The sequence below is a fragment of the Gobio gobio genome (assembly GCF_949357685.1).
Source record: "Gobio gobio genome assembly, chromosome: 2".
NCBI classification, from domain to species: Eukaryota; Metazoa; Chordata; class Actinopteri; order Cypriniformes; family Gobionidae; genus Gobio; species Gobio gobio.
Genome location: NC_137098.1, coordinates 41,291,465 through 41,303,466, shown reverse-complemented (window position 1 = coordinate 41,303,466; position 12,002 = coordinate 41,291,465). Strand labels below are relative to the sequence as shown.

General features: G+C 37.5%; 3 protein-coding genes across 3 annotated transcripts in view; 2 read left to right on the top strand and 1 right to left on the bottom strand.

Annotated features, from left to right (window-relative positions):
- mtch2 (mitochondrial carrier homolog 2) overlaps window positions 1-2,333 on the top strand; it is a 14,727-nt gene extending 12,394 nt beyond the window's left edge. Inside the window, exons 11-13 of the mRNA XM_079811009.1 lie at window positions 627-694; window positions 876-951; window positions 1,708-2,333. Coding sequence (XP_079667135.1) covers window positions 627-694; window positions 876-951; window positions 1,708-1,794 — 231 coding nt within the window. The 3' untranslated portion in view covers window positions 1,795-2,333. The remainder of the gene's footprint in view (window positions 1-626; window positions 695-875; window positions 952-1,707) is intronic.
- The window catches only part of c6ast1 (six-cysteine containing astacin protease 1), a 22,454-nt gene extending 18,287 nt beyond the window's left edge, over window positions 1-4,167 (bottom strand). Inside the window, exon 1 of the mRNA XM_079810846.1 lies at window positions 4,004-4,167. The gene's annotated coding sequence lies outside the window, so the exon portion shown is untranslated. The remainder of the gene's footprint in view (window positions 1-4,003) is intronic.
- Window positions 4,119-12,002, top strand: psmc3 (proteasome 26S subunit, ATPase 3). The gene is made up of 11 exons (XM_079810844.1): window positions 4,119-4,232; window positions 4,768-4,848; window positions 4,932-5,057; window positions 5,157-5,261; window positions 5,568-5,630; window positions 5,732-5,869; window positions 5,963-6,106; window positions 9,170-9,415; window positions 9,501-9,646; window positions 11,170-11,251; window positions 11,621-12,002. The coding sequence occupies exons 1-11, from the start codon at window positions 4,191-4,193 to the stop codon at window positions 11,729-11,731; spliced, it is 1,284 nt and encodes a 427-aa protein (XP_079666970.1). The 5' UTR covers window positions 4,119-4,190; the 3' UTR covers window positions 11,732-12,002.

Below are 12,002 nucleotides of genomic sequence, written 5' to 3'. Positions count from 1 at the left end.
TATATCAGCCGGCCGATATATCGGTCGAACACTAATGCTAACGGTCTAATCAGATTAAATGATCTATGCTAAGCTATGCTAAAAGTCCTACCGCCAGACTCTGAGATCAGCTGAATGGATTCAAAAACGATAACTCAACTGTTTAATTCTAAGGGGAGTTGGAAAATGAGCCTATTTTCAAAAATAGTGGTATGTTCCTTTAATCCTTGTCTGTGAAACCGGGGGAAAGTGTTACCATATATTCTTAAAAAGCTGCAGCATTTTGTGAAGAGAAGCTGATGAAATTTGCACATTTCAGATTGTTCCTACACCTCTAAATTATATTGCTAAAAGTGTAACTCAATTTAATCATCTAAATAAAAATAATCTAGTAAAAAAAACACAAGACAACTCCTTGGTTTGGAAAACCAGATGACAGCTGAAAGAGTAAATCGGAGAGCGATGTTTTGCTTTATTTATGTGGGCCTGTGTGTATCTAGCGATTTTAAAATACAAATATTTACTAGCCAATGGTTATTCTATTTCTAATGTGTTTGTAGAGGGTTATTTTGATTGACTGACAAAATTTTGCTATTGCTCTCATTCTAACATTTCCCCCCTTTATTTTCTTTTTGACATTTACTCAGTTTTTTGCAAGTATGCTGACGTATCCATTTGTATTGGTGTCCAACCTGATGGCAGTAAATAACTGTGGGTAAGGGATTTTGTGTGACTAGTGTAAGCATTTGTGAATGGCATTAAAGGAGATTTGCATGTGTAGTGAGTCAATAGGCAATAGATCTGGTTTCTTAGCTTAGCTACAATATTTAAGACTAATGGAGGTATAGATGTACAGATTATAATTTGTAAATGATGTATCTCCTGATCTGACCTAGGCTGGCGGGAGGTCTGCCACCTTATGCTGCCATTTATCCCAACTGGCTCCACTGCTGGGGTCACCTGAGCCGAGAGGTGAGCAATTTGTTTTTAAAGAGTTACTAGGAATGGGGATTTGAGTAATGGCCTTCTAATGTTAATTGGAATCTGACTAGGCTAATCGAATTAAAGGGCTAATAGAATTAAAGCAGCACTCTACTGTAATAATGAGTTTAACTACGTGACTGTAAAACAACTAAAAATAGTTTTATTCTAGTCAGCTAAATATGTTCCTCCTGTTGCTGAAGATGTTTCTCTTGTCATCCAAATAAATTATATAATGTTGTCTGGATGAGCAGAACATCTTGAGCAACAGAAAAATATTTAGTTGAACACTGTCTAGGATTGTTTTTCAAATGTGACCTACAAACTAAAACAGAAACTTTTTATTTAAAGCAGCAGTCCGTAACTTTTTACGTTCTAGTGGTTAATAAACAGAACTGCATGAGTCTTGCGGAAGAACATTGCAGCCGGAGCTACTTCTCTCTGTTTATGTCTATGGCAAGTCACGCAGGGACTGTGCTCCTCCGCAGCCGTTCCTACCAGACCGGTCTGAAATAGTCCCAATATAAACACTTATTATAAGTGTACCATAATGATTCAGGGTAAGACAAAAACACGGTTTGGAAAAATGATTCATGTGGTACATTCTCATTATATAATTTTTGTAAATCTTGAACACAAAAAAAGTTACGGACAGCAGCTTTAAGTTATTTCTTTAGCAATGTTACCATTTGATGAAACTGTCAGATAATCTAATTCTGATTCCCCCTTTCTCCTTGTGTGTCTCAGGGCAACATGAGCAGAGGCAACAGTCTGTTCTTCAGAAAGTTGCCTGCAGGGAAGATGTATGCCATTGAGCAGAAGAGATTCTTTTGAATGGGAAGCTATCAGCATAGTCTATAATTATGATAATATAATTGAGCTGGCCCACAAAGTTGGACTCCTAATCCTTCGTATGCACTTAAGATGACAAACATTTTTTGATAATCAGTCTGCATCAGCCTCCAGGATTATTACTGTTAATTTTATCAGTACCTTTTCACTACATTGTGATTTGCTTTGATTTAAAATCATGAAGAGCTTTATTTTAATACCCAGGGATTTGTATACATAGCCAAGTAAAATAAACTGCAGTATAATTTCAGTGAAGCACTCGAGGGTGCTCTCGACCATCTATGCCCATTACCCCTCTGTTTTTTTGTGCTCGACCATAATGCTCGTCAGTCAAACGGTAATTATAGATCTGCGTTTGTCTCTACTGGTTCATGCACTGACTGACAAACATGAAATTCTCCATCCTGTTAATAGCAGACTGACTTGTTTATGTGAGAGGAAGTTTATGCAGCACCTTGAGCCACTGTATTGTCTATCTGATGTCTACTATGATGTGTTTTGAATACATTTGCTAAGCTTGACCCCCTCCCACCTTGGTCATTTTGACAGATAAGCCTCTGTGGCTTCATATCGTTGAGTGAGTTTGGACAGTGTGGAGGTCGCCTTCTACCCACATTTCCATCACATCTCAGTCAGAAACAATTGAGATTTTTATTTCTAACCACATTCAAATGGACCCAAATAAATGTGAGAATGCTTTTTTTTGGTCTTTGTGTCTTAGCTGTCCATCATCTGCATAACAGACTGGTGCTAAACATGCAGAAACATTTCAGGAACTAGCTGTAACATTGTTACTTCCATTTTATTTTCATTGTGCTTAAAACAAATACAGGGCAAATGAAATGGTCTAAAGAAATGCAAATAGCATATTATTTACATATGATGCAAGCAAGAATCTATAGAGGGAAAATTATTTATTAAATAGGTGTTTATTAACTATGGATTTTATTTGAACTATTGATCCTCATCTGGGGGTCTGCCAATTATTGTTTGATAATGTAACATTTTTGTGGGGGAAAAAAGAAATGTGCGTTAAATAAATAAAATGATTAGTATCAACCAAAGTTAAGCTAAATGTTTAATTGTTGTGTCTACATTGAGTATTATGTCAAACTTTAAGGTAAGATACAATTACATGGCTTTGTACATCAACATTTTAATTCCTGTGAAAACACAAAGCAGGAAAATGAGGTACAATATACTTTCTTGGTGAGATATAAAGATTCACTCAGTAATTTTTGTTTTCTTGTCCATATGGATCAGTTGGTCATGTGATCTCAACATGAGGTGACCCTCTTCATGTAAAATAATGATACGATTGAAGACTTTATACAATACTATAGTACTAAAAAGTACAATTCTTTATTTGTAAAACTTGCTGAGTGCAGCTTACTGTGTCTCTCTATCCACCAATGTGTTGTACCCCTGTTTCACAGACAAGGGTTAAGCTTAGTCTTGGACTAAAATGCATGTTTGAGCTGTTACAACTGAAAGCAACTTGCACTTATATATCTTAAAATATGTCACTGACATTGTTTTGTCTAAAGTGTTTTTTTTCTAAGGCATATTTTGAAAAGTTTCTTAAATGTCTTAATTGAACTAAGGCCTAATCCTGGCTTTCGCCCTGCTATGAAACCTGAAAAAGGTTTAAGACCTCTAATTTACGTACAAATTTGTTGGTCTGTTTTATAAATGGGGCACAAACCTTTTTTCTTTTTTTACAGTCTATGACTGGGGTTTTCCCAGGGGTCCCCAGAAAAGTTCAGAGAATAAAAAAGACAAATGTTTAAAGTCTAACGAACATTCTAACTCTTTCACATCTAAATGTGTCCTACTGTATACATGCTTTCCAGAATTTTTAAATATTATGGATATTTTTCTTACACACACCCATCAATTTACTTCAGAAGGCCTTTATTAACCTCCGGAGCCGTATGGGGCACTTTTATGATGGATGGTTTTACTTTTTTGGGCTTCAAATTTTGGGCAGCTATTCACTGCCATTATAAAGCTTGGGAGAGCCTATATAACTCTGATTGTATTCGTCTGAAAGAACAATGTCAAATACACCTAAGATGACTTGAGAGTGAGTAAATTATGGGATCATTTTCATTTTTGGGTGAACTATCCCTTTAAATATAGCCAACTTAAGTTTGGAAACAATATGTAGTATTTATAATGTCACACTTACTATTTATCTTCATCATATTTGGGGGTCCTTCCTTGGCATCATAAAGACCCTGGTCTATGGGCACAAATCGGAGAGCGTAGGGATGAGTCCTAAGCAGTTTTCCTCCGCGCCAGGTGGGGGCAGTGACGCTCACTGACGTGATCCACAAAAACATAAACACGTTCCTGAGAAGAAACAGCATTTCAAGATGTCGTCGCTGAATGACAGATCAGTTTGGGATGAGGTGGAGGTTTGTTTGATGTTTTTTGGGTTCTATTCTATTTTCCAAAAGTAGTTACTGTTGTACATATATGCAAAAACATGCTGTTTATTGGAAGAAACGTGTTTAAATGGTGTTTGAACACTGGCATTGTGTTAGGTGGTTTTCTGATTGAAGAGCGTAGCATGACACAGTGAATTTCATTTTGCTTTATTCTTTTTTTGTAAGCGTGTGCATTCAACCCTACGAACATTTAGCTTGATAAATAATGACAGAACAACTCTGATTTTAATTCGGTCCAAAATTACAGGAAGATCACAATACATGTTTAGTAAAAGGGTGACGATAGCTTGCTAGGATAACATTAGCAGAGGTAAGCTAACGGTGATCATGGTAACCGATGTTTTCTTCTGCTCATTAAGTTTGATCAGATGTTATTACTATTCGTTATAATAATTAGATATCTGGCGGTGATGTGGTTAGGGAAGACTTAAAAACTGACAGGCACAGACAGGCAGACGTTATAATAAATAAAGAATATTCATGACCTCTTTGTATTTTATAGGATGGCATCGGCGAGGAAGTTCTTAAGATGTCCACTGAAGAGATCGTTCAGAGGACTCGTCTTTTGGACAGTGAGATTAAGGTACCCTTTCATACACATTAGTTGTGCAGATGATTGTTAGATAGATGGAGTTCTGTATCTCATTGTAATATGTATGATTTCAGATCATGAAGAGTGAGGTTCTGCGTGTCACTCATGAGCTGCAGGCCATGAAAGACAAGATCAAGGAAAACACAGAGAAAATCAAAGTGAACAAGACTCTGCCCTACCTCGTCTCTAACGTCATAGAGGTAAAATATGTCAAAATGGGGCAGTAAAAAGCTTTTTAAATCCCTGTCTGTATGCGTATGGGATTTAAAGTTTGTATGTGTTGTGTGTTTGAATGGAAGCTGCTGGATGTCGATCCTAATGACCAGGAAGAGGATGGGGCCAACATTGATCTGGACTCACAGAGGAAGGGCAAGTGTGCCGTCATCAAAACCTCCACACGGCAGGTGAGTCAAATAGATTATATGAACAGCTGCAGTCTTGTTTTTGTGTGGCTTACCATAATGCTTTTCTTTTCTTCTTTACGAACATCTTCCTGTACTTTTGTGTAGGTTTATAGCTGTAATAACTTTGTCTTTAGGGGTTTGAGGTGTATGGACATTCACCTAGTAGTGATGCACTGAAGTTTCAGCAACCCCCCCAAAAAATTACCAAAATGTTATTTTTGATTTTGCTGTTTTTGTAAAAAAAGAGAGGATTTTTTAAATGTATTTTTGTATGTGCATCACTAATATTAAGTGCTATTATTGCAGACCTATTTCCTGCCTGTGATTGGTTTGGTAGATGCTGAGAAACTGAAACCTGGTGATCTTGTGGTAAGTGAGAATTAATTTCCTTAATTTGTCATAAATAATGTTGTTTAAAAATTTGAATTTGCCTAGAAATTTGTTGACTGTGCTTCTGAACCTGTTCGCAGGGTGTGAATAAGGACTCCTATCTGATTTTGGAGACTCTACCCACTGAGTATGACTCTAGAGTTAAGGCCATGGAAGTGGATGAGAGGCCTACAGAGCAGTACAGTGACATTGGTGGCCTTGACAAACAGATCCAAGAGGTACTGGCTGATAAATTCATTCCTCATTCCAGTCCCCAGTAGATTACAATGACAATTTGGCAGTTACTCAACTCACTGCTTTTCTCTTTGCAGCTGGTGGAGGCGATTGTTCTGCCCATGAACCACAAAGAGAAGTTTGAGAATCTGGGTATCCAACCACCAAAGGGAGTGCTGATGTATGGACCACCAGGCACAGGAAAGACCTTGCTGGCCAGAGCCTGTGCAGCCCAAACCAAGGTACAGTGTCTCTTAGGGCTGTAGCGATACACTAATCTCACGATACGATACGATACGATACTCGATATTCAGCTCACGATACGATATATATCACGATATTCAGCCAACGATACGATTCGATATAATTCGATACACTTACATAATTTTCTGAAAGATTTAAAGGGGACAGAGTGATTTTGGTGACATCTTGTGAGTGTTTCATTTACTTGGATTGAATTAACTGAACTGAAAACTAAAATCATCAATTACACAATATATGTCTCTGACGGGACAGAGAGTCTACAGCTTGCAAATGCTGGACAAAATGAATCAAAGATGTGTTGAGGAAATTAGTTCCATTTATTGAAACAGTGCAAACTGTAGCTTACAAGCCTTTGAAAAGTAAATGAAGTGCAGTATTGCAATTAACAATGGAGTTTTAAAAAATTGCAGCAAGTGGCCTGTTCTGAACAGTTTCTTTGACAGCTTTTTTAGCTTGACACTGACATTTGGTATTTCCAGAGTATTTCACGTTTGTGTCACACAGCTTGCAAATCAACCGCGATGCTTTGTCTAAGTCAAGGGTCTCCAACCTTTTTTCATTTGAGAGCTACTTTTTAAAAAAGAAAGTCAAAGAGAGCTACTCATGTTATATAATACTTAAAACTCTTAAATAATGCATCATAATTCTCATATTAACAACTATCCAAACTGTTTTACACCTGAAAGAGTATAGTAGTAGTTCCAGTAGTCGGTACAATACCACTATTTTTTTTTTAAATAAATGTTTTATTATATATGATGATAATCATAAGTAAATAATACATAAACATGTAAAGGCTGTATGCTGTTTAAAAGTAAACATTGTTTATAAATGAAAGATCAAGTGAAAAATAAGCAACCATTAATAATTATATAATTAGTATTTTTTATTTCATAATTATTATTATTAGTAGAGACGTATTATTATTACATAGAGACGTAGCTAAATGTACTGTAGGCTACAATCTGTAGTCAATCTCTTCACGTTAAACCGAACTTTTATTTTGACGGGTTGCCGTGATTACCAGTGTGTGTGTGTTCATGATGATATGACAGTGGGTGCGCGTCTTATTCAGCTCCCTTGTTCAGTCAGGGCACTGATCAGGGATCAGCCCATTGACTCATGTCCTGATCATTGCCCTGACTACTGAACCAGGAGCAGAATGAGACGCAGCCAGTTTTCTCAAATGAAACGGTAAATTCTCATGAAGTGAGGTTTGTGTTCGTGTCGGCAGAGACTACAAGAGCGAGTGCGCGCGCGGCGCTCGTCATCCACACAGACGCAGAACAAGCAGGAGTAAAATTTAAATAGTATTTTGCAGTTTATTATTTACAGACACTAGTATATATTCGGCTTCAGTCTGGAGCCCTGCGCTTAAATGAACACGGAAGCGACTGAACGCTGCTGCTATGGTGAGCTATTTTTAGAACAGACCCGCGGGCAACTCCTGTGGTCCTTGCGGGCGACTCATGTTGTTGACCCCTAAGTCTAAGTCGTCGCTTTCCTTCTTCTTTTTAAACCCAAAGTGCTCCCACACATCTGCTTTTAAGCATGAAGGCGCTGGATTTATATTCGCCGCCATTTATTTGAATCTCCTCGCTCTGACTCCGTAAACAAGAAGAGGTAGACGTCGGCGTAAAGTTAGTAGTACGGGTAACTTGCTCTACAGCGGTACTAGCGGCTGGCTGACCAAATCGCTCTTCCTGCAACGCAAATGGGGGTAAACACGGGGATTTGAATGGGACTTATGTATGTATCGATACTCGCGGCTTAAAAATCGATACTTTCTTGGGAGAAAAAATATCGATTTATATCGCAGAATCGATAAAATTGCCCAGCCCTAGTGTCTCTGAGAGAACCATCAGTGCTGTGTTGCTTTTGTAACAGATTAGGGGTGTAACGGTACACAAAACTGACGGTTCGGTACGTACCTTGGTTTTGAAGTCACGGTTCGGTAAAGCAGTTTTGCAAAATTGCTTTTTATTTATTTTTATTAAACAGTGGTTTACTGAAAAAAAGTGTCTGTCCTTAAATGAATTAAATTATAACTAAATCTTTATTGAAGATATTGTTGTAAACTATATAGGGAGCCCTTACTTGCATATTAATATTAAACAGAGCCCAAACTATTAGCCTAAATTCAGTTGCTATTTATTTTTAGGTATAATAATCAGCACTCAAATAACATAGCCTAGTACGCAAACATGTAAACTTCACATAAGGCGGTTTCTGCAATAACTTCTAAATCTAATTATAAAATAGTTTTTTCTCCAATTCGTTGTTGAAATATAATCATTTAATGTTATACACATGTGTCTGTCATTTTCATGACAGGTTTATCTAAACATACATATTCAGCAGGTTAAGTAGAATATAATGAATATATCGGCTAATATAGTGCATATATTCAGTGAAAGATTTGATTTCTCTTGTGAATAAAATTCTGTGGACACTGAATGACTGCCTGAGGTAAATGTGATGCTACATGACATTGTTTAGTTTACAAGAAGTTATACTGAGGTCTTTCCGCCTTTGAAACACTGATTGAGTGATTACACCACATATGATACGTGACAGTAAGTTGTAATGTATCCTCAACATACCTTCAGATGTTCATTTATGTTTATTCTTTAGGAAGAGATGATCGATGGCTTTCACAGATGATCACATTCACGTGCGTCACGCTGCCTCTGGAATTATGATCAGTGATCATTCATGTCACATTAAAGAGCGTCAAAACAGCATTTATCATTTGTTTTTTGTGATAAAATGGACTGAATACTTAATATGTTTGTGTGGGAACTCGGATTGAAGTCTGTTCCATGCTTAAAACAAGCCGACTATTAACTGTTAAAGATTTTATTTGGTACACACGTGAACTGAACCGAAAGCCCTGTACCGAAACGGTTCGGTACGAATACGTGTACTGTTACACCCCTATAACCGATGATAACAAACTACAGTCTACAGTGTGGTATTTTAACATCCACTATAGTTTGTGTTGGTGCCTCACACTTAACCTCAATTTTGTCTTTTCTCAGGCAACATTTTTGAAGTTGGCTGGCCCTCAGCTGGTGCAGATGTTTATTGGTGATGGTGCCAAACTGGTGCGTGACGCATTTGCTCTTGCCAAGGAGAAAGCTCCCTCCATCATCTTCATTGATGAGCTAGACGCTATTGGCACCAAGCGCTTTGACAGTGAGAAGGCCGGAGACAGAGAGGTGCAGAGGACCATGCTGGAGCTGCTGAATCAGTTAGACGGCTTCCAGCCCAACATGCAAGTGAAGGTACACACTTGTGTCCATATGCTACTCTGTCACAAACATGGGCCTGTCAGCCTATTCCAACGTGGGTTTTTTTTTTTCCTCCAAGGTGATTGCTGCCACTAACAGGGTGGATATCCTTGACCCAGCTCTGCTGCGTTCAGGTCGTCTGGATCGTAAGATTGAGTTCCCCATGCCCAACGAGGAGGCTCGTGCTCGCATTATGCAGATCCATTCACGCAAGATGAATGTGTGGTATGGAACATTTGTTCTTTTGTGTTTCATTTGGTCTTAGGTGTTGTGATGAGAAAATATAGATTTAATTTATGTATTAATAGGCTCAGAGCTTAATGTTTTATTGCTATGTTTGGTTTGCATGACAGTCGTATGTCCATCGGTTAAACTAAAGTGCAACTGTTCTGGAAATTTGAATGACGGCCGTTTCACACCGCAAGCTTGAGTGGTGCGTGAGCAGCCGTGCATGTTAACAAATGAGAGCAGGAGCAACACGTGAGCAGCAGTGAAGCGAGGGTTTCGGCACAGAGTCTATTTTTGCTGCAATGCTCATGTTTAATTTACCCCTTAACTGTTTGGCGCTCTTTTTATTTATCGCCTTTTTCATATCACGTAGTAATCCTCATAAATTAAGTATTATTCGAAAATGTACAAACTCAAAATTCATCCAGTGAAAATCGTTTTTAAATTGGACATTGTGTCACCATGGAAACGGTACTTTAAATTATTTTAGCGGGCTCCTCCCCTAGTGGGTGGTATATAAAAAAAAAACCTTTATAATCAAATCCTTTTCTAATATTAAAACAACATAACATCAGAAAGGTCTCCATGTTACATTTAGTGGTAGTGATATTTGGACAGAAATGTGTTTTAATTTGTTACAGAAGGCATCAAAACAATTAAATGAAATATGGGTGACAACAGTGGCTATTTTTGGTACAGCACGTAATCTCTAAAACAAAATCTCATAGGAACTTCACTTTGTGATACCAACTTCAAATTTGGAACACAACTTGGTTAGACATATGTAATATTAGAGTAAAATTATTAAGTAAAAATATATATTTTATATAAAATAAAAACATATTTAGTACAGTACATTTGATTTACAGTAAATTTAAACTCTCATAACTTTCATACTTTTTTTTAAGTGCTTTCCCTTCAGCAATAATCTTTACCTATTTAAACTTGCTTTAATCCAAACTGAATAATTAAAAACATGGTGTATTATAGCAAGTAAACTAGCCAGAACTAGCCAGAAAATGATATATAAATGTTCTTTTAGTTTATTATGTAACACACAGACAGGAAAGGCTCTAGCACTACCCAAATCAAACCCAAGTTGCAGTCCGGAGTAAAAAAAAAAAATCTATATTGAAGTAATATGACACATTCTATATTGAAGTATGACTGGAGCGACATGATCGGAGCTGTTTTCTTGGTTGTCTGTTGTTTACCATTTACATGCAAATGTTGTACTTAAGACTATCAAGTTTATAAATTTCCAACTTTTAAAAATAAATGTATAGTTGTCTTTGTAAAGAAATTCTCACCTTATATGTAGCTTTGGTGACGCTCTACAAATGTTTCCAATGTGAATACTCTCGCGAGTCTGCAGCTGCAGTGACGATGTAGTTACGCTGACATGAAGCTGATGCAAAGCTTGTGGTGTGAAACAGGGGTTAGAATTCGTTGAAATGCAAAAATGCTTTGAAAATTTGTTCTCTCCCAACATTATACCTTTATTTCTTTGTGTGCTGTAGCCCTGATGTGAACTATGAAGAATTGGCACGCTGTACTGATGACTTCAATGGAGCTCAGTGTAAAGCGGTGTGTGTTGAGGCTGTAAGTATGATCATTGCAACCTTTAATTCTTTTACCTTTACTGCTTTTATCCTTTTTTGTGTGATGGTGTTAACATTGTGCTTAAGGTTCTGGATTTAGGTCTCATTTGTGTGACAAGTTTAGATTTCAAAAAGGGGAGATCTAGTCATGTGACTAAATCGAGTCAATTTTAGTCATGTGTACACAAAAGTACTCCGTCTGGCCTTTCATATGCTTTAATGCAAGATACAACCCAACTGACAATATCACTCGTTTTAATGCACAAATAAACCTAGCGATGCTTCTAAACAGAACCTGACTCAAAAAAATTAGTCATTGCTCCTGATTATTACATATTAAATAAATGTGTATTGTTAAATTTTGTGTTAGGGCATGATTGCTCTGCGGCGTGGGGCCACTGAACTTAACCATGAGGACTACATGGAGGGCATTCTGGAAGTGCAAGCAAAGAAGAAGGCCAATCTGCAGTATTATGCTTAATGCAGTGGATGCCTGTGTGTGTGTGTGTGTGGGTGTGTGTCTGTGTGCACGCACGTGTGGGCGTGTAAGTGGTCCAACAGCAGGATCAGGCACACCTGTGAACCTGTGCTGCTACGATCCAGTACTGTTCTGAGTAATGACCTGGTTCTGATGGAGACAGATCAGCCAAATTTAGACTGGACTGCCTCACAGTGATGACTTGTGGAATATTTTTCAGTTAACCGTTATGTTTGTCTCTCAATTCAGTAAAACACAAACCTTTTTTCCATTA